Source organism: Lynx rufus, unplaced genomic scaffold (assembly GCF_022079265.1).
Source record: "Lynx rufus isolate CCGP_SWC_20201006 ecotype Redwood Valley unplaced genomic scaffold, mLynRuf1.p SCAF_6, whole genome shotgun sequence".
NCBI classification, from domain to species: Eukaryota; Metazoa; Chordata; class Mammalia; order Carnivora; family Felidae; genus Lynx; species Lynx rufus.
The window spans coordinates 15,828,370-15,850,865 of NW_025814878.1; the positions used below are offsets into that span (position 1 = coordinate 15,828,370).

Consider the following 22,496-nt stretch of genomic DNA (forward strand, 5'->3'; position numbering starts at 1 on the left):
GGAAATGACCACCCCTCCAGACCTTGAGCAGGCTAAACCAGCCAGCCACCAGCAGCACCAAGAAAAAAGAAGAGGAAAGAAACTGCCATTTCTGAAGCATGTATTATAAACGATACGAAGCTCCTATCTGCTCAGAGAGCCCATTTTAAGACAAGCGAACAGTGGTTTCTACAGCAGACTGAAGGTATTAAAGGGTCTGGAAACCCTGTCACACTAGGAATGGATTGAAGATCCTCTACACCGAAGGCCAGCAGAAATGAGAATATGAAACTCCCTGCAATACTAAGGAGGTTCCATACTGAAGGCTGGTGCCGCTCTATGGCACCCCAGGCAGCAGAACTAGCAAATACAGGGAGACGTGGAGGGGGCGGACTTGGGCTGGGCATAAAAATAACCTTTCTAACAATGAGATCTCACTGCCTCCTATCATAATGAACCGGATGTACACAAGCTTCTCTGTGTCCAGGAGTTAACTGAAGGGATTTCTGCACCAATCAAACCACGGACTGGAAGCCTATGGTCCTCACAGCTGGCTGTTCAACTAACAGACATTCCCCTCCCCACACTTTTCTCTGCTGTCCAAGTCCCCCAGAATGCAATGACAGGAGACCAAAATGGCCAGACGGTCTCAACCTCCCATGTACCCATGGCAGGGAAGTGACTGAATCCTGGCCACTGAGACCGCGGGGGACGTTAGCTGATGTCTTCCAGGCAAGGTCTTTCTCCCCGATTTAAAAAAAGAAAAAAAGATAAATAAGGAAAAACTGGCCTTCCCGCATATAAATCGGGTTATACAAGGATGTTATGCCCAGTGCTACAGCAGAATCTTGGGACCAGAGAGGACAAGCCTGATGGTGAAAGCCCTGCTTCTGGACTTCCTGTGAGATAATCAATGACCTCATTGTTTGGGTCACTTTTGGTACAGTATTCTGTTTCCCGCAGCAGAATGCACTCCACACAACACGACCATGTTTAAGATTTTATAGTAATGCACCCTTGGTCTTTTATAACCTTTCTTCCTTCCAAATGCACAAAGCCAGCACTGGAGAGGCACAGTGCCAGATCTACCTGGCAGAAACTAGACACTCAGGAAACAAAAGATCTATGGCACTATTAACATCAGAAGCATCTTCCTCCTGTGCTGCCTCGGCTCCAGAAGCAAAGGTTTCACAGCTGCTGCCTGCACCTTGGAGGTACTCTGGCTCCACAGGGAGATGCTGGTAAGAGGCAGAGAAACACAGCCTTATTACCAAAATGAAAATCATCCGGTAAAACTGGAATCCCACTTCATCTACAGAAGCTATCCTGGGGAAACCATATCATTTTTATTCTGGCCCAAAATAAGTGCCCATTTACCCAAGCACTCGGATCCTCCTATAAAAGGGAGAGAATAAAAGGGCTGATTTAAGGATCAGCTGCTATAGGGTATCTGAGGTACATTACCCGGCTGTCACACAGCACAGCTTAACAGAGTATCTGACATTAGTAAATGCTTGCTACATATTAGCTGCGATTAGTCCTTTTCTAAAATTCCTGAGTTTCCTTTGAATCAGCAAGACAAACAAACAAAAAAAATTATGTCAAAGATGGATCCTTAAGGCAAACATAAAGAATTTGTTAATGAATCTGACAAAGGAATTAACAAAAAAAGAAAGAAAATGTGAAAAAAGAATGAGGGGGGAAAGGAAGAAAAAGGGGACGACAAAGGAATGACTTCCCTGAATGAAGTATTGCTGAATGTGAAGAGGAAGGAGTGGCATAAAGAATAAGGAGATCTATCTAAAGCAAACCTGCCAGGGTTCTCAGAGTGTGGTGAAAGAAAGAATAAATGCAGAATCATGGACAGTCAGATCCTCCCTAGGTAGATGATGGAAAGGAAGAAGGAAGGGTTCTGTCACACGGTTTTCCAGACTAAACACAGGATAAATAAAATCACCAGAGACCATTTAGACGCTTAGCCAGTGGGAAGGAGAACATTGGAAGGCTGGGGGGCAGTGAGTGGTTTAGCAGTTGAATTTCCATCACAATAATTACATCTAAATTTGCATATGATTAGTAATTAGTACAAATACATTATGTGCGGTACTGTGTTTAGAAAATGTCTCTATCTGTTCTCACTTTTTCTTAGCTTCCAAATCCACAGGAATCTGTCTCTTCTTTGGGGGAGGAGGAGGAGGCAGTTCTTGCTTAGACCTTTTTGTAGTTACTTGTTCTCTTACGCGAACAGTCTCCAAAAGATCCTTCTGAGGAATCTGGGACATCCCCAGCTTTGCTACAGCCTGAGTCACCTGAAATATAAATCAGCCAAATGTTTTAACGTTTTGTCACAGCTTTATTGAGATATAATTCACATGCCATAACATTCTCCTTTGAAAATACACAGTTTGAGTGGTTATCAGTATATTCAGTGTTATGCAGCCATCCCCACTCTGTACTTGCAAAAGAGGTTTATTGGCCCCAAAAGAAACCCTGTACCTATTAATAAATAGTCCATCACTCCCCATCCTCCTCTCCCCGAGGCCCTAGCGACTACTAATCTACTTATTATCTCTCTGGATTTGCCTATTTTTGATAGTTCATACAGATAGAATTACAGTGCATTTAATCTTGTGACTGGCTTCTCGTAGTTAGCACAATGTTTTCAAGGTTCATTCATACTGTCAGTATTTCATGCAATGGACAGAACGCATTTGTTTATCCATCTACCTACTGATGGAACATTTGGGCTGTTTCACTTTTGCACTGTTATAAATAATACCACTATGAACATCCAAGTACAAACCACAGTTGCATTTTCAATGAATTCACTAATATATTTTTTAAATTAATAAGATTATTTAAAATTTAAAGATGATTTAATGGATTCGTGTCTAAGTGTTATCAGTTATTAAGAGAAATTACTGGGTATTAGTAAGTTTTTCAACGATCTATTAAAATTGACTTCAGAAAAGGAAAGATTTTTTACATGTCAATTTCTCAGTTTTTCAGTAATCCAGGTATAAGGAACCCACTTTTAGTTTGCAGCTTACCTATTATTACTTTATTTCATAAAAACTAAAACTAACCTGAACATTTAACTTCTATTTCATCGTACAACATATAATCCAAAGCAAAAGGTACCTGGTTGGAGGAATCTTCTAGTCTCTGAACCAAAGAATCCCATCTCTGAGTTAGTTCCTCTGAGTCACTGTTGATCTTCTTAGATGCCTTGGGATTATCAAGTAATTGACTCACATCCTGACCAATCTCACTCAGCTGATCCAAGGCCTGACGTTTCATTTCCATGTCTTCTTTCAAAATCTAGTATTTCAAATATTTTATTAGATGACTCCCTCTTAAAAGGACTCTATAGTCCTGCTCCACAAGCAGGAAATGTAAACATATATTTTATAGCAAAATTTACCTGCTACACAGTTCACTAATGCTAAAACATAAGATTCCTGGTTCTAGATGATTATATGGCAGCATTCTAGTGTTGGTTAATGACTCATAATCTGTATTCACTAAATTGTATGAACCATTGATAGAAACAATAAAATATCACAGGCTTACAAGACAGACGCTGACATTGACACCACTTACAGCCAGTCGTCGAATGCTGACACTTAGTTCCTTTTGGTCTTTGAAGTTGCTCGTCTGGACTTTATTTAAAGCCTCTTCTTTTTCAGTTAGCCAAGCTTTCAACAAGCACTACATGTAATAACAAAAGTTAGAAATATATTTGGAGAATCATTTGGTCATTCAATTCAATCAAGTTCCCAAATCTCTAACGTTTATGCTGGTAGAGGCTTCACTCTTACTTAGGGTAGGAAGGACTTCAAACACCCAAGCTCAAGGTATGAATTGCCTAATATCTTTCTTTAAGATATTATCCTTCTCAGATTTGCAACAGATCAAGTTGACATTAGCCCCACACATGGGTAATTAAACTAATTCTCAGGGACGTACGTGGAACTAAAAGGCTAAATCCAACTATGCAAATCTCCAAAAGAATCACAGTATAACTCTCCAGAAGCAGGAAGACTCCTGGAATTGTCCTTTCCAAGCCCTTCATTTTAGGAAGGAAAGAGAGATAAGTCATTATGTGTCCAAGATCACTTGGCTAGTTAACAAGGGAATCAAATCAAAGACCCACACCCTAAAACTAATGGTTTTTCCACAGCATCATTCAAGAAAACCATACTAATGTTCCAGGTTCAACAGCAATTGTGATTAAAAGAGAAAGTTTAGCCATAGTCCAAAGCCAACATACAGATATTTAAATCTCATTGGCCAACATGCAGAAGATATTTAGTAATATACATAGATAAACTTGAAAGAGGGGCGGAAAACCATATGGTTGCATTGAGATAATTTTTCGCAAAGTGTAATATCTATTGCAGAAGCTCTTTTCTATATAGTTGAGAGGGAAAAGTCTTGGTTCTGTGTCAGCAGTGGGATCAATTCATTCTCTAACTGCTTTATTTATCAGTTTATGTAACAACTATTCCCTGCCTCTATATTCCACCAAAAAAAAAAAAAAAAGATGAAGATTAAGAAATTAAGTGGCAAATACAGATGCTGTCTTCAATATAGAAAAGATAAAATATGCACATAAACTATGACAAAAGAAAGTGCGGACACCACAAAAGATTATATATATATATATATATATATATATATATATATATATATGAATGATAGCTTATTTTATAATATATAAATACATATAATATATGTATAATATTTATATTATTAAATATAATGTTATATAACATGTCTGCACTATATTTTAATTTGGTAATTAAATACACACACACACACACACACACACACACACACACACACACACACACAAAATGTCATGGCAATTGCAAAGAAGAAGAGATGGGTTCCAGGTTGGGGAGAGTGGGGGAAGGACAGGGAGTTAATAGATTACTTCATTTCAAAAATGAAACAACTGGTAAGAAGACATTCCACAGCAGATACCACACCTTAAACAACAAAAGACAGGCTAGAAAATAAATGAAATACACTCACTCTTTCAAAAACAAACAAAAAAAAAAAACACAAACTATGAGGAATCTACAATCTGCAATGCATTGGGAACAGCACCCTGAAGATGAACCAGCACTACTCATGTGGCACTGACATCCTAAGAATGGGCTATGAGCTGAGAACTCAGCATCTGAACCTCGGTACACAGAAGGACAGAGGGAAAATCAAAGTTGGAAAGGTAGGTTGGAACCCCTTACAGAATATCCTACATGCCACACTTGAAATTGGCCTATCCTGGAGAAGTTTGGAATTCTCAGATCCCATTTCTAACTACCTTAAAGCCTCTGCAACCAAGTGAATGATAGTCCCTTGAAAGATTTTTTAATTCAGATTAAGTTTATTTAGTCTCATTCCATGCAAAAGCAAATCATGTATATATTAAGTACCATCATTGGCTCCAATTCTACATCTTAACACGATTCCTCCAACCCTAACACTAGCAGAAAGCCATTCAAAGGTTAGTTTTAAATCTACAGTAATACAAGTGGCCAAAATACTAGTCACTCTCTATTTTTAAAATATTTTTAATTGCCAAATTACTTCCAAATTTTAAATTACTCAGTAGAAGAGTAACACAAAGGTCTTTTCTAATGATCAGTGTCTTCTCCTGTCACTACTGGAGTAAAATGTAACTATTCTATGTGACTCCTTTTCCTGAATACGAGGGTCCAAGTAAATGTAAATATTTATAAAGTGAAATGTAAATATTTCAGAACTCAGAATAAGATCCATCATAGAATTCTTAATAAGAAAATTCTGGCCAAAGATTGGGGGCAGGAGGTAGTGATTAACAATTTACACGGGGACAAATTTTGCAACCTACTTTTTAAGATGTTCTCTCGGCCACCATATTTAGTAAACCACAAAACATCATACACTTGTTTTTATTCCTTGAAAAGAATATAGTTGCTTTTTGTGGATGGAAATGAAAAGCATTTAAAAGAATCTAAACAGACACTGAGATGTGGGAATAAAGTATCTGCTTATTTTCGAAAACCACAAATGTTTGACATTTTGGGAGAAAAGTTTTGCTTATTTGTATTCTGTTTTGATTGTTGTTCTTCTGGAAGGATGGAAGGTGGGCCAAGGGCCACCACTCTGACTGAAAACTTAAAGAGGCAGCTTTGTGCCAAAATTTCATTGGCTGCTGGAATCCGTATTGGAAAAAAAATAGTATTAACCCAGTATTAAATGAATGGTATCGCTAAATAATCTTTTCTTGTTAATTTCAGTAGTTATTCTGGTTGAAATCAAGAAAAATTGTTGTGATTTAAAATTCACAAAGCAGTGAGTGGATTCATCTATTCATTATTTACTGAGCTAAAAATGCTAGGCCTTGTGTTGATACAAGTTCAAACACAATACCCAACAGAAATATAAAGAAAAATCATAATCGTGAGCGTAGAATGTCTAAATACTAACATTCTAAATAATGAACACATCAAATTAAATGTTACTACAATAAAGTCATAAGATTTCTATGAATAAGCTAAATGATCAGTTATAAAACACATAGAAATATGATTTTTAATATAATAAAAATTATTTGTGTATTCTCCTTTCAAAGTAAAGTAAACAAGACAGGTTTATTGTAATGCCATAATTAAAGATAGGTTACTTTTCGCCATCTGTCTTGCCCATTATGGATAACAGTTTCATACCTGTTCTTCCAATAATTCCTGCCACAATATATTGATTTCTTGTAACCTATTCCAACGTTCCTCAGTCCAACGGCACACTGCCGTCCAGCGTTCACCAAGTTTCTAGTAAAGGAAGAAACCATCCTTTGTCAACAGAATCTTAAAAGACAGTTATAATGATCCTTAAAGAAATTCATGCCATCCATTGCTCTTTACTACTGGGTAGCAATTTATGAAAAATATTTTTATAAAAGTTGCTTTAAAATAATACAGACAAATCCTGTAAGTTTGTAGAGGAGAACAACTAATTTCCATAGAGTTTAACAATTTCACCTTACATAGCTAGAAAGTGGTACAACTAGAACTCTACCTTTTAAATGTTTATTTACTGGGGCACCTGGGTGGCTCAGTCGGTTAAGCGTCCAACTTCCACTCAGGTCATGATCTCACGGCTCTTGAGTCCAAGTCCCGCGTCAGGCTCTGTGCTGCCAGCTCAGAGCCTGGAATCTGCTTCAGATTCTGTGTCTTCCTCTCTCTCTGCCCCTTCCCTGCTCATGCTCTGTCTCTCTCTCTCTCAAAAATAAATAAACATGAAAAAATTATTAAAAGATAAAAAATAAAAAAAATAAATATTTATTTATTTTCGAGAGACAGTGCACACGCACGCGCGAGAGAGAGGGAGACAGAGAATCCAAATCAGGCTCCAGGTTCTGAGCTGTCAACGCAGAGTCCAACACCAGGCTCAAACCCAGGAACCCTGAGATCATGACCTGAGCCGAAGTCAGACGCTTGGATGACTGAGCCACCCAGGTGCCCCTAGAACTCTATCTTTTCAACTTATTTTTTTAAAATTTTTTTTAAAGTTTCTTTATTTCTGAGAGAGAGAGAGAGAGAGAGAGAGCATGAGCGGGGAAGGAGCAGAGGGAGGGAGACACAGAATCCAAAGCAGGCTCCAGGCTCTGAGCTGTCAGCACAAAGCCCGACGCAGGACTCGCACTCCCAAACTGCGAGATCATGACCTGAGCCAAAGTCAGACGCTTAACCAACTGAGCAACCCAGGTGCCCCTATCTTTTAAACTTTTGACTCCAAAATCCTGCTCTTTCCATAGCGCTGCGGTTTTTATACAAGAATTTGACATTTTTACACATATCTTCAAAGTAGAGCATACATGTCTACTTTTTGTGCTTCAAATTTTTCAGGCTATAATTATCTTTTCAAAAAATTCATTGCATCAACCACCTTTTATGTGCTAAGAAAATTTTCATATGCAATGCCAAAATCATGAAAAAAAAATTTTAACCTTATAAAACCTGTTTTGAGCTCCTAGAAAATTAAAAAAAAAATGCTTACTTGATTTGTTCTGTTTATATTACACAAAAATCAGGAACATAATCTTATATGAGTATTAATAGTGCTAAATAAGTAAATTTGTTTAAAAATCAATATTCATGAGGACTTTCCCAACAAATTATTTTACCACCATTTTATAATGATTGACAAATGTTACATTTAATTTCTACATTACTTACATATGCAAAGAATTATTTAATTCATATTATACTATTTCAATATTTAATACCACAGTAAGCTTTGTAGGATGCAAAGGGTAGAGAAGTTAGAGCCAAAGACAGGTCTCCAATCTTGGCATGAAAATTCAATGCCTACTTAAATCTCAGTGGCATCACATGACCTTCCTGAATTTCAGTTTCCTCACTGTGAAACAGGCAAAACATGAATCCCTATCTCTCAGGTTACTACAATAACTAAGTAGTACTACACCAGCAGTTCTCAGAACCATTGGCCAACTTTAACTGTTCTAAAAGAAAAAGAATTTCATATGATAAGATTATAGTCTGAGAGTGACTGAAAACCATTTGGCGACATCATATTGGGTAATCCAAACACTGTTCAAATAAAATACCAATAACCCTCTTAATAAAGACTTGTAAAGATACACTATAACCTCTGTGCTAAAGCAACAATTTTGTTAGGGGTTCCCAAAATTCTTGTTGAAATTCATGCACTGATGTACCAAAGAAGCAGGAATATTAAATTCTAGATGGCTGAAATTCTCAAATTTCAGTATGCACATAAGTGCAGATCCACAGGCCCCACCCCCAGGGATTTAGGTCTGCGTGGAGACCCGGAAACTACATTTCAACAAAGTCCTCAAGCAATTCTGAACAAGAAATCTATAGAGCACTTGTTGAGATTGGTTCCCAAGCTTGTTTCCATTTTGCAGGAGAAGCTGGGGACCACAAGCAGCCCTGCCCATCTACCCCAAGGGCTGAAGGGAAGGAAAGATGCTGAGTACTCTCGTAAACCCACAAGTTGTAGGACCCCAACTCAGAAGTACAACTTCAAAGTTAGTCTACTCCCTTTTTTAAAGCTCTTTAATGTTTATTTTTATTTTGAGAGAGAGAGCACAGTAGGGAAAGGGCAGAGAGAGAGGGAGGGAGAGAATCCCAAGCAGGCTCTGCCCCACTGGCATAGAGTCCCACTCGGGGCTCGATCCCATGAGCCACAAGATCATGACCTGAACTGGTATCAAGAATTGGATGCTTAACCAGCTGAGCCACCAGGGCACCCCAAAGGTGAGTCTACTCTTCTAAATGAACAGTGATACAGGACCTGAAGAACAGGGGTGCCATATAAGGGTTTCAGACAACAGGGTCCTTATGAGTATCCCGTCTCCAGGGTCCATACCTGTAACTGATCTTCGAGAACAGCCGTAGCGCTCTCACCACTGTTTTCATCAACAATCACAACCATGTGCGTCAGTGAATTTACCTTCACCTGTTCAGCCTCAAGATCATTTTGCAAACGCTAGAGAAAAGAATTAAGATACACCATCATTTCTACTCTTTTCACATATACCTATTTAAAATCCACTCAGCTGTCAATAGTAATTAAGGACACTTAATGAGACAGCATGTTTAAATTTTCAATCATTACCCTAAGTGTTCTACTAATGAAACAAGTCCCTTATACATCTTCACATTTCATTATGAACCAAAGCAGATTGAAAATGCAGTGTCATAACAGATTGCAAATGGGATATCATCACTTTTAGTCCATGTTCTGGCAAAAAAAAAAAAAAAAAAAGAATAGATGACTTGAATGAATATACTAGAAATTAAGAACGTAGAATTTGTAAGACCAAAAAAAAACAAAAAACAAAAAACAAACCTTACATATACAGAGTCAGAGATCATTTTAGTGCAACATAATGTAAGCTGAGAGATAAGTAGGATGCTATTTGACAGTCAGAAGCTATTCAGATGAGCTACCCAAGAAAGCAATTCAGGATGTACAGACACCTTCCATTCTCCTCTTCCATGGGAAACGTATGCGAGGTCATAAGATGCTTGTATATAGGTAATTTATTTAAACACTACCAATAGTGTTGTCAAATGCCTCTTGAATTGTGTTTAATGTATCCCTAAAGTTTTATTTATCAGTTGTCTAGATATTCCACTGAAAACTAAAAGTTTTCAAACAATTTGCGGAGAAGCTATTTTGCTTCTAAAGTTATCTTCTAACTGTGTGACCAAATTAAATTAACCACCAAATTATGATTCCTCATCTAGTGCCTGATATTCTCCTATACCATAGAAGAAACACAGCTTTCATTAAAGGACCAGGTACAGATAAATCTGAGGGTTTGCTTCTTTACCCACACACTGCATTAATGCCAATACACCAGGGTCTTTAACCACTCACACATCCAAAACAAAAATTCTTGAGAGCCGTGGGAACACTAAGTACTTTCATACTGAAACGATACATCCTTCCATAAAATTGTACTTGCACTTTCATCCCTCGCTTGGAAAAGCCCCCACGAGCTCCACCCTATCAATACGGAATAATCGAGAACACTGAAGAAGTGTCCCCTCCCTGCACTAATGATAGAAGCCATCAGCCCCTAGCATGCTAAGTGCTGCCTTTTCATATTTGATACGGTCTAAAAGAAATAGGAGCCAGATTTACTTTATGATCTTCTAGCAGCTTTTGTAGGGATTTTAAATCATCATCCAGGGGGCAGGTTTCCATCTTCTGAATGCGTTCCTCCGTGAGTGTCAACCAGGCGGAGAGCTGCTGCAGCTGTTTCTTCTGCAATTCCATCAGCACATCGTGCAGCCTGTCCGGGGACAAACACACATCATCCCCACTCCTTTTTCCCTTTGCAAAGGCAAACACATGCTCCAGGCACCAAAGAAATGGGGCAAGGGAATGCAGTCTTGTCTAACCATTTAAAGTAGCAGTTAGTCTTTCAATATAGAAACAAGAAAAAAAAAAACTTTTACTTTCTTCCTAAATGGAGTCCATTAAGTATGGTCAAAGAATGCAAATAACAGCACCCTCTATTCATATCAGAATCATTGTTTCTTCAATCAGGAATTCCTGCTTATTAAATAGGTGGAAATTGCGATGGAATGCCGCTTGCTCCCTAATACACAATACATGAAATAAAATGAACCATGGGAAAAACACTGCCTTAAAAACTGTTACAAGATGGAATTGTCGATAAATACTACATAGTCCAGTCTTCGTCTCCAGTTAAAAGTTAGCCGATTTTAATACTGCAAAGAGATAACTATCCACACGAAATGTCTTCTCCTTTTTTGCTAATTTCTGTATTCCAACTTCTGCCTTCTCATTTGGTGAACATATCAAAGAGGAAACAAAGATCGCACACAATTCCAGCAACATTACAAAAGGAAAAGTGCAAATTTTACAAGGCAAGTTCTGAAATTATCTTCTCTTCACAGACACTCAGGCTTTTACTAAGCTAAACCACGCAATGCAGTCAATGGAATAGAGTGTTAATATCTTTGCTTCACTCACCGGGACTGTCTGTCCATACTATCCACCCTAAGTGCCTCCCATCTAGCATTCAGCAAGCCCATTTGTTCCTGAATCTCATATTCCTCTTCATCTGACAGAGTTCCTTGTGTTATCAGCTGGTTTCCTGCCTGCAGGACATTCCCCACACTGCTCTGGTGTGCTGTCAGCTCCATCATAAAATCCTAGAAAGGTACATCATTATGATTTGTGAGCTGCTCATTGAAGAAAAAAAATCTTAATAAGTTGTTAATGCCTAATATTAACGCTTCAGGAAAAGAAGTCTCCATGTAGAGTATAAATAAAGTAGACTTTGATCCGATTGTTTAAGCTCTGAAGGTGGAAAATACGTAGCTGGCCTCAGTAAAAAGGGGAACAGATCAAAGAGGACAATGTTACATCTGATAATACCAGCTATTTTTAAATAACTGTTGATTATGCTACTGATTGTGAACATGGAATTATGAGAAAACAGAATAAATAAAACACAATGCTCACCCAAGAGGAACCGCTCAAGGAATATTACCATTTCTATTATTGTCAAATCAAAATAGCAAATAAAAACCTGCCAATTAATATACCCACCCAAAAACCTACTTAATCAAAAAGAAATCTCCATGTAATCAAATCATTACCCTACAATACAACATATATCCTCAAAATAATAGGAAATTTTCATTATATGAAAATTACACGGGAATGGATATGACATTTGCTTCATCATCCAATCAATAAAAATAATCACTTTCTAGGGAACACTCAAAACCTAAAGATCTGGTGCATTGATTAGCCATATGCTGTTTTAACTATTACAATAGAACTATAGCTTCAGAAACAAGCAGTCCTACACACTAACTGTTGTCGGTGGCTCCACAGAACACACAAGTCATGATAAGAATACGATCTGAAATCTACTTCCAAGGCACAGGTAATCACCCAGGGCAATTTTATAACAGAGCCTTATTTAACTATCACAAGTCCTGAACTATATCATGACCATTCTGTGGAGCAGAATTCAGTAGGCAACAAACATCAGGGTAGAGCCCCTGAGTAAGGCACAGGCACCACCACGGTGGATGTATTCTGCTCCTCAGCTACAGATTATTTACTTCATGGGTAGCAAACTGGCGTTTGACTTCTTCCACATCATCGGAAATATCATCCTGCTCCTGGAAAGTATCCTCAGCAGAAAGCAACCAGGTCAGCACTTCCTCCAGGGCTATCTGATAGCTGTCCAGACCCATATCCACCTCAGTGACAGTGCTGGGGGTTTCAGCTCGGGGACTCTCGTGCTCTTCCTCCGGCGCTGAGCTCTAGAAAAACAAACCCAAGAAATACCCACAAGCATCATGAAGGTGTTCAACAAAGACACACTGTTATGGAGAACCTTAAGGGAGGAGCCACCATGACTCAGGCATTCATCCAATTTTCAGGAGCTGGGCAAGCAAAGCCATGAATCAGGCAGGAAGCATTTATTAAGCATGCTAGGAAGACAAGGGGTACAAAAGTGCAATACACTCATGGATTCTATATTCACGGAGATTCAAATATAGTTGGAGAGAGATAAATAACCCACATGAATCACTTCGGAACAAAAATAAAATGGCTATTAGCAGAGTTATAAATTCCATGGATGCAACAAGGGATGCTATTTGAGTTCAACAAGGGCTAAAATAGGAAAATTTTACAGAGAATTTGGAACATTTGGGGCCTTCAAGGATGGATATAATTTAAAGAAAAATAGAAATTGGAACTCTACTTTGACCCTCAGTTTTACTGAATTGCATTTAGCATTGCATTTTAGACAATGAAATACAGCCACACATGTAGGCTGTTGTACCGATGGTATTTTTTGAGGCAGTTGCCCTCAAGTTTACTTGCTGGCCTTTTTTTAAGGACCCGTGGAATAAATTCATCTTAACTTCTTCCTAAGCAATGGAGTATTTTCTCATACACTTTAGAATCTTAGAACCAAATCAACTATCTCACTCATTGTTCCCGTTCAGAGCAAAACTTCATTAAAATTTGTGTACAGCCTTCCTCCACTTTATTACCTCTCATCCACAATTTATACATGTTTCAAACACAAAAATATAGAGAGAACAATATATGAAATGCTCACATATTTAGCACTTACAGTTTCTCAACAATCCGGTTCACTCCAATTTGGTTTTGGTCCCCACTACTCACCTGAAAAGGCTTTTGTCAATGTCACCAATTACCTTCCCATTGACAAATCCACTTTTCTAGCATCATCTTTAGACTGACCATGTAATTAACCAACAAACTAGAACACTTTTGATAATAATGGTGGTAGGACGACACAAATAAACCAGAACTATTCCAAGCAAACCCAGAGATCTAGTCACCCAATGTTTCTTAAGCTCTCAGTAACATCTGACACGGCTGACCACCCCCCACTATTTTCAGACTCTCCTCTCCCTGCTTCGGTAACACCACATTGGCTTTCTTCCCGGTTAAATAATATTTGTCAACCTCTAAGTAACAAATCTCCTCAAAATTAAGTCTTGGGCCCCTTTTTCTTTTCTGTTTACTTCGCCTCAGTAGTCTCATCCATTTCCATTGGAATGGCACTTAATTCCTCCAGCTAAAAATCTAGGGGGCCCACCTTCGCTTCTCTTTGACTTTTGCCTCCCACATTTAATGTGTAAGCAATCCCTACCTTCAAAATCTATCCCAAATCCATCAAGACCCTTCCATCTCCACAAAAACTGATGTCATTCTTCAGAGCTACAACTGCCTCCCACACTCCCACCTCTACAATCCACTTCTCACACAGCAGCAGGACGATCTTTGGAAAACATAATCACATCATAAGACTTCGCTGCTTAAAATCTTTCACAGCTTTCCCAATGCTCTTAGTAAACATTATAAAATTCCTAACAGTTTACAAAAATATTGTGGCAGCAAGAAACAGTGGGGGGGGGGCGTGTGTGTAGGGGTGTGTGTGTAGGGTTTCAATAGGTTTCAATAGTTTAATCAGGGAAGACTTCTCTGAAAAAGTCCCATCAAAACAGAAAAGACGGGGAGCTTGCCATGCAAATAGTAGGTAGATGGATGAGCATTTCATAGACGGGAACCCACATGCACAAAATCTTTGGGAAGGAAAGGAAAATGTCCACCAGGACCACAGGGCGGTGGCCTGAGATGAATTACAGAGGTAGTCTGGGTCTTGTAAACTATAAGAGAAGATGAGGCCTTTGATCAGCATGAAGGCTGCAACGGAAAAAACACACACACCAAAAACATTCTGGTGGAAGAATCAAACGGACCCCGTAAACCATTTGCAGGAGTTAAAAAGATGAATCAGGGACCACACAGATGAAACACTGGGTAATTAAGACACAGATGGTGCCAACAACAGAGAAGGGAAAATGAGGTAAGTTCTGGGCCTAAAATCCTGAAACTGTGGAGACAAAATAACCCTGGAGATCAAGTGACTACCAAACTTCTATACTCCAATGCGGACACCTGAGAACAAGGACAGTTAGTGACCAGCCAACAGTCACTTAGATAGGCACTAGTATTCATGAGGGGTGAGGTGGAAGGCATTATTTAACTGCAAATGTTCAGAAGGTATTAAGTGAAACATGAGAGGAGACTTTCAACTGAAAGTTTGATTTACAGAGAAATGCGAATATTTTTTGCTGACCACCTAATGGCTCTACAGCATATGTTTTGTAGGAAGAGCCAGAAAGGAAGACTGGCTCTCAGTGTTCACTGGAAAGTAGCGGGTGGCAAACTCCGGGTAGATGATTAAAACTTGAGCATATTTTATTTCTTCAATTAACTTATTTCAGCCTCTAAGGCACTAATGAAAGCATGAAAATGAAGAGGTTAGTGTTAATACACTGGCTCTTAATCAAAAAGCAAACGGCTTCTGCAATTCTTATCATGTAATCCTGAGCACTAAAGAGAAATGATTATTTTATCCACACATCATGAAAGGCAACTGAAACTTTCTTGCTTTTTAAGAAAGTATGGCCTTAACTACGCAAAGTAAAATATCCCATCTTTGTAACAAGAAGGACTCCGATCCCATCAAGAAGTGATTTTAAAACCAAAAGGCAACCTCAGAAGATTATCTGAGCCACTCAGCAGGGTGCATCATTAATGAAGGATAATAGCTATGCTACTAGAGACAAATGCTTCTCAGCATTTTTTTCAGTCAATTATAAAACATTAGGGCTTTTCCTCAATATCATTTGATTTTCAAAACTAATAAAGAGTCCTGGGTTCAGAATTGGACACATCTCTTGCCCTCTTTCCCTCAATAAGTTATTTTCTTTTTTTGTAAATCATGATGTATTCCAAAATGGAGAAAATAAAAGGATTGGTACCTACTACCCAAAGAAAATCTGAAATAATAAGTAAGCTCTCCGAGCTTTAGAGAATAAAAAAAAAAGTGTTATGCTGATTGCAAGACCAATGTCATTATATGAGAATTAACTAACTTTTTGGGGGGGGTGGCGGGGGCGGGTAGAGAGAGGGAGTGAGTGGGAGAGGGGCAGAAGGACAGAGAGTGAGAGAGAATCCCAAGCAGGCTCCAGGCTCAGTGTGGATGCAGGGCTCAATCCCAGGACCCTGGTATCATGACCTGAGCCAAAATCAAGAGTCAGGCATTCAACCGACTGAGCCACCCAGGTGGCCCCATTTTTAAAAAAGGAACTTGTTGAATGAGTGAATGGCAATGCCAAAACAAATTTATAAGTTATAATGATGATAGGTGCTGCTTACTGAGTGCCTCTTAATATTACTGCAGGCACTCTGAATTACCTTTATGAAGTAGGGTGGTTTTATCCAGATTTTGCAGATAAAACTGTGGTTGAAAAGGTAAGTAAGAAACCCAAAACAAACAGTAACAGAGATGAACTTTGAGCTTCAAATCCCATGCTTTCTCTCTAAAATGTATTTCTTATCATTCTGAAATCCACGTGTATCCCTTGGTTTCTGGGCTGCTAACATGTTGGACCAAATGACTTTTTAAGGTTTCACCCAACTGTTAAAATTCTCATTTTATGAATTAAAAGAACTGGTTAGACTAAAGCAGAGTAAGAAAACACAGACTGATTTAAGGCAGGATAATTCAGGAAGAAAAATTCATAACTTTATATCTCTCCCCAAAAATACATCTATACCCTGATGAATAAAATCATTTTAAGCCCTTCAATGAAAAACTCACCTAGTAGCCTATTGTCAACTACTCTTCCTAAATGAAAGAGGAACTAAAGCTTATGTTTTGATAGCCCTTGTGAAAATATAATGATAAAAATCTTTTCTTCAGTGGCCAAAAAAAAAAAAAAAAAATTAGTACTTAGAGCAAAACTAGGCTAATAGGAGAAAAGCCAACTTCAGCACATGACGACAAAGATAAAATGAATACATGATGGGAAAATGTAGGTTCTTAAGCATATCATGCAGCTGCATGCTCCCAGCCCTAGACTCTAACTCCAGCCTTATTGTGTGAAATGATGTGTGTTCCTTCTCAATAAAATCAGTTGAGCTACAGCTCTCCATTGCATACATATGACATATGAAAGCATGCTAATTGAAAAACTGAACTTCTTGTGCCTATGTAAGCTGAGAAGCCAAGATGTTCTCCATCAAGAAAAAAAATCCCCTGGAAGTATTTTTATCTAGTATGTAAGAGAAAACAAATATGGCAAGTCAAACTTTTTATTAAAAATTGACCTGTACCCGTATACTAATTTCTCCTTCTTCGCATTCTTTCTTATATTTCCTTGGGAGTGTCTCTACTTCACGGATGGCATCTATTGTGACTTGCTGAGGAAGCACCTCAAACAAAGATGTTAAATACATAATTATGGATTTCTTGTCAGGAAGCTGAACAGCAACATCTAAAAGGGGAAGAAAATAAGAACCAGCTTAAATTAGATGTCCAAAATATGTGAATCGCTCAATATTAGATATAAAATAACCACCCTTGGTACCCATAAACAATACTAGTACATAATGCTTGCAATACCATAGCTCAGTAAATTTCTATGTCATATAATAATATATGAGACAAAGGCAAACACGATTATTTATTTTGCTCAATATCCCACTTCTTAAAAGTCTCCCCTAAAAGCTTCCCAAAAATGTTCAAAGATAAACTACAATTTAAGATGACACAGAATTTATTGGGGTGCCTAGGTGGCTCAGTTGGTTAAGTGACCAACTTCAGCTCAGGTCATGATCTCACAGTTCGTGAGTTCAAGCCCCTGTTGGGCTCTCTGTGCTGACAGCTCAGGGCCTGGAGCCTGCTTCGGATTCTGTGTCTCCCTCTCTCTCTGTCCCTCCCCTGCGCATGATCTGACTCTCTCTCTCAAAAATAAAAATACTCTTAAAAATAAATAAAAACAAAAAGATGACACAGACTTTATTTATAATATGAAAATAAGTCTAGAACTTTACAATATTTGTAACTAAAGTTTTCACATTATATGCAAGAAGATCATATAAAAATGTATCATTAAATAAGTCAAATACTGAATTGTTTCCCTAATAATTATATTTTCCTAAATCTTTAAATCTTATGCTGCTAGTATCAAGTAACTAATCTCCAATGATATAATTACATTTCCTCCCAACTCATCCTACAAATTAAGTATAACAGTACTAATAACTTGTCTGCAGTGAAATGGCTTGCACCCTATTTCAAAAGAAAAAATACACCACAATTCTCATTATTCTTTCCAAAAAGAAAAAAATTTTTAAAAGGAAAAATCAAGGTTGAAATTAAACAGTGAACAATACCTTCAGGATCTAACAGCTTTTCAATTCCCAGATAAGTTTGAGCCTTGCTGAAGGCATGTTCAAGTCTCTCAATTGGGGACATTTTGACAACTCTATCCCAGTTGAAGAGATCAGGTCTGAAATTACCATGCAAATAAAACTGAGTAAAGATGAAATATATGGACATTGCTGTAACCTAATATATAGTCATTGTTATAATCTAATACACTTCAGGTTTAGATTATTTCACTGTGAGTTTAAATTAAGAAATTTATGTTTTAGGGCATCTGGGTGGCTCAGTTGGTTAAGCATCTGACTTTAGCTCAGTTCATGATCTCGCAGTTCATGAGTTTGAGCCCCACATCCCCACTGTAAACGTGGAGCCTGCTTGGGATTCTTTCTCTCTGCCTCTCGCCCCTCCCCCACTTGCACATGTGTGTGCATTCTCTCTCTCTCTTAAAATAAACAAACATTAAAATAAAAATAAATTTATTTTTTATATCTCAAAGACTTGTCATATTACTTTTTAAAGTAATTTACAATACAAAACAATAGGTAAAAGAGTCTAAATTTTTTGTATCAGTCAAATATGCTGAATAAAACTTATGAAGTAACCACTGAAAGATTAGAAATGGTATATGATATTTCCCAAATAGTAAAAGAAAAAAAGGTAAGAGTAACTTATCAATACAAGACAGCAAAGAAAAAATATACAAAAAAGGTAAAAGAAATGAAAAGCTTAAAACAAGAGGTAAAAATGAACCTAAACACATCAATTATTACAATAAATGTTAATGGACTAAATTGTCCAATTCAAAGACCAAGATTAGCAGAATAGAAAATCCAGCTCTGATCAGCTCGTGGGATACTCCTACAACTAGGCCCTGAGAGAACTTTTCACCATCCATCTTCCTCCATACTATCATTGTCTAATATTTCCTTTCTATCTTGATTTTCTTTTAATCCCACAAATTGGACATTGTTATTGCTCTGTCTTACCCAAAAGTTGATCATTTTCTTTGTACTCTATCTTTTCTTACATCTTAGACCCACTTAATTTCTGGGACTTGCCTCCCCTACTCTCAGACCCAGTTCCTTCTCTGACTTCATCTCCTATTTCTCCTCCTACTCATGCCCCTGCACCCACTGACTTCCTGCATGCCAGGTACCTCCTCCCCTCTTGCCCAATATGTTTTTCTTCAGTGCATTTACCATTTCTATATGCTATACAACTTACATTTTCATTTAATTGTCTTCCCCCCCTCTATTTGAACAGAAATTCCAAGAGGACTGAGATTTTTGCCTGTCTTGTTCTCTGCTACACATGCTGTATGTAGTACATAAAAGGCACTCCATATATACTTGCTGAATCAATTAAATAATAGTTGGGTAAAAGTTTGGGCTAAAATTCTAGTTACTTGATAACATTTCTAAACCATCTAGGAACAGAGTCCAACCCTCTTAAACTAATAAAGGAGAAGTGTAGGGTCTATAGACACTTGGGTGTAGGAGTTTGCTAACTAGATAAAAAGTATATTTAAAAAAAAGCTACAGTAAATATTAGTCTTGCGGTAAAACATTGAAACCACACCCTTCACTATGTAGAAAAAAACATTCTGTTCTCTATCACCAATTCAAATCAATATTGTATTGAAGGACAAGGCATAAATGAGGAGGTAAGAGAAAATAAGAGAAGAAACTATTATGATTCAGGGACAGTCTAAAAAAAATATATACCAGGGCACCTGGGTGGCTCAGTCAGTTAAGCGGCTGACTTTGGCTCAGGTCATGATCTCAAGGTTTATGAGTTCAAGCCCCACATTGGGCTCTGTGCTGACAGCTCAGAGCCTGGAGCCTGCTTCAGATTGTGTATCTCCCTCTCTCTCTGCTTCTCCCCCACTCATGCTCTGTCTCTCAAAAAATGATTAAACATTAAAAAAAAAACTTTTTAAAAAACTGAAGAAACATTTTTGTAAGACTTGTAAACATTTTGGTAAAATTTGTGAAAGTTTAACAAGTTTCCAGATCTAAGATTTAGAAAAGTCAATTACATTTTTTATATATCAGCAAAAAACCTATATGAAACAGGACCTGAAACATTAAATAATTTACAATAGCAATAAAACATATAATAAATTTTGCCTCTCACATTTAAATCCTTGATGCATCTGGAATTTTCTTTTGGGTATAGGGAGGTAAAGATCCAATACACTTATTTCCATATGGGTAACCAATTATCCCATACTATTAATCTGCAACATTAGCTCAGGTGTATAGCAGGATGAAGCTATTTCTGAGTTTTTTATCCTGTTAGGCTGAACTATATGAAACTGCCATTCTTATATGTCAAAACAGTCAAATGTTGGCAATTTCACATGGTTCAGCCTATTATTATATTCGTGTACTTATTTATAGACTATATATATAGTCTTAATAAATATAGCTTCATAACTACTTTTATTTCTGTTTCGGAAGTACTTCGGCCTGGTTCTTCTTCGGGAATATACTGGCTCTTCTTGCCCCTTTGGTCTTTTATATAATTACAAGTTTCTCACACACACACACACACACACACACACACACACACACACAAATCAGTTATCTATATTTAATTGAAATTGCATTGGATTTATAGAGTTTCCCTTTTGGTATGAGAATGAAAACATAACACAATTCAGTATATATATTACTGGTTAGTGCTGAGTGAGTGGGACTGAACTATGTGAATTATTTTACATTTTTTAAACGTGTAAATATGTAGAAGAAACCACGGACATTGCACTGTGGCATTTAAGTCCTATGGAAATAAAGACTCCATGGGTATTTTCTTCCATAATGTTTCTTTTCTTCATGTTTAAATGTGTGAAGAGAGGAGAGCAGTGATTGTGGGCAAAGGGCTTTAGGGAGGAATAGTAAGAGAGAGACAGAGAGGAGATACAAATTTGTAAGGCCCACATCTTGTCAGGTCATATCTCACTTATGTCGGTGGAGCACGGCATTAAAGGCGAGGCCATCTGTCCAGCTGGTGGTGAAATTGAGGACGTTGACCTGGCTGTATGGCCGTGTGGACTGGCGCACCCAGCTCAGTAGGATCTTCTCACTGTTTGTCTGCTGCAGGTCTGACATGACATCTTTCATGACATCTTTTACCTGTTCAAAACAAACAAACAAACAAACAAAAACATGTCTGCCTATAACTCAAAATAGTTGCTGGAATCAAGTCCTTGAGTAAGGAATATTACATTAATTAATCATTATGGATCAGGTAATTGGTATTCATTTTATCTCAAAATTTTCCTTTAAACGCTGAAAAGATAAATGTTTTTAACAGTAATTATTTTATGGTACTAGGATTTACAGGTGATTTTTACCTCACCATCATACACTATGGTATTTTCTGTATCTTAGCAACACTTCTATTAGGTTTGGTCACAGTGAACATTACTTTCATAGCCACAAAGTAATTTTTCATACTATACACTTAACAAACACCTTTTAATAAGAAGAAAACAATTTTATCTTCTACAAAAATGAGAAAGGAAGAACTTTTGATGAACTATGAAATCAAAGAATGAAGTACATTTGATGACGGTAAAAACCATTATAATCTAGAATTGATATTTTAGATTATTCTAAAGTAACACACATATTATAAGAAAGAGCTCAAAGAATGGTGTGGACATAAGAAAAGGACACAAGAGCCAACTTAAGAAGGCGTGCAAAATAAATAAAGATAGTGAAAGATTAGTAACCTATCAAGTAAAACTTCATGAGTCTACACTGGTCTATAAACGAATGGATGGATGAATAAATACATAAACAAGTGGCAAGGGGAAGCTCTTCCACACAAGCAGAAAGACAACTAATAAATAAATTTGAAAGTTCAGAACATTTGAACGTGTGAAACTGGAATATCACTGTTTGCCAAGCATCACAATGATAACTGATCAGGTAAGAGCTACGAAAGGATCTTGAAACTCATGGAAAAAAGTTTGGTAAGTAGCTGAATATTTACACAGCCTCAAAGTATATCCCCACAGAATACTTTTTAATAATAAAGCACAGTCACATTACAGGGGAAACACCTTAACCCAAATAGTGAAAGTTCACACTGCCAGAAAAAAAAAAAAAAACTAATCGAAAGCACTTGTTTCCTGATAGGGTATGCTAAGAACTCAACATCACTTCTGTGGCATTCTGTACCAAAAAAATGA

General features: G+C 37.5%; 1 protein-coding gene across 11 annotated transcripts in view; it reads right to left on the reverse strand.

The window, feature by feature from the left end:
* Positions 1-22,496, reverse strand: part of UTRN (utrophin) — a 574,142-nt gene that overhangs the window by 366,094 nt on the left and 185,552 nt on the right. For all 11 annotated transcript variants that reach the window (XM_047102476.1, XM_047102480.1, XM_047102475.1 and 8 more), the window contains 11 exons: positions 21,260-21,432; positions 18,304-18,419; positions 17,242-17,402; positions 12,633-12,836; positions 11,527-11,708; positions 10,669-10,819; positions 9,385-9,504; positions 6,699-6,800; positions 3,583-3,690; positions 3,121-3,300; positions 2,119-2,288 (listed from right to left, as the gene is read on the reverse strand). In XM_047102476.1, coding sequence (XP_046958432.1) covers positions 2,119-2,288; positions 3,121-3,300; positions 3,583-3,690; positions 6,699-6,800; positions 9,385-9,504; positions 10,669-10,819; positions 11,527-11,708; positions 12,633-12,836; positions 17,242-17,402; positions 18,304-18,419; positions 21,260-21,432 — 1,667 coding nt within the window. The remainder of the gene's footprint in view (positions 1-2,118; positions 2,289-3,120; positions 3,301-3,582; positions 3,691-6,698; positions 6,801-9,384; positions 9,505-10,668; positions 10,820-11,526; positions 11,709-12,632; positions 12,837-17,241; positions 17,403-18,303; positions 18,420-21,259; positions 21,433-22,496) is intronic.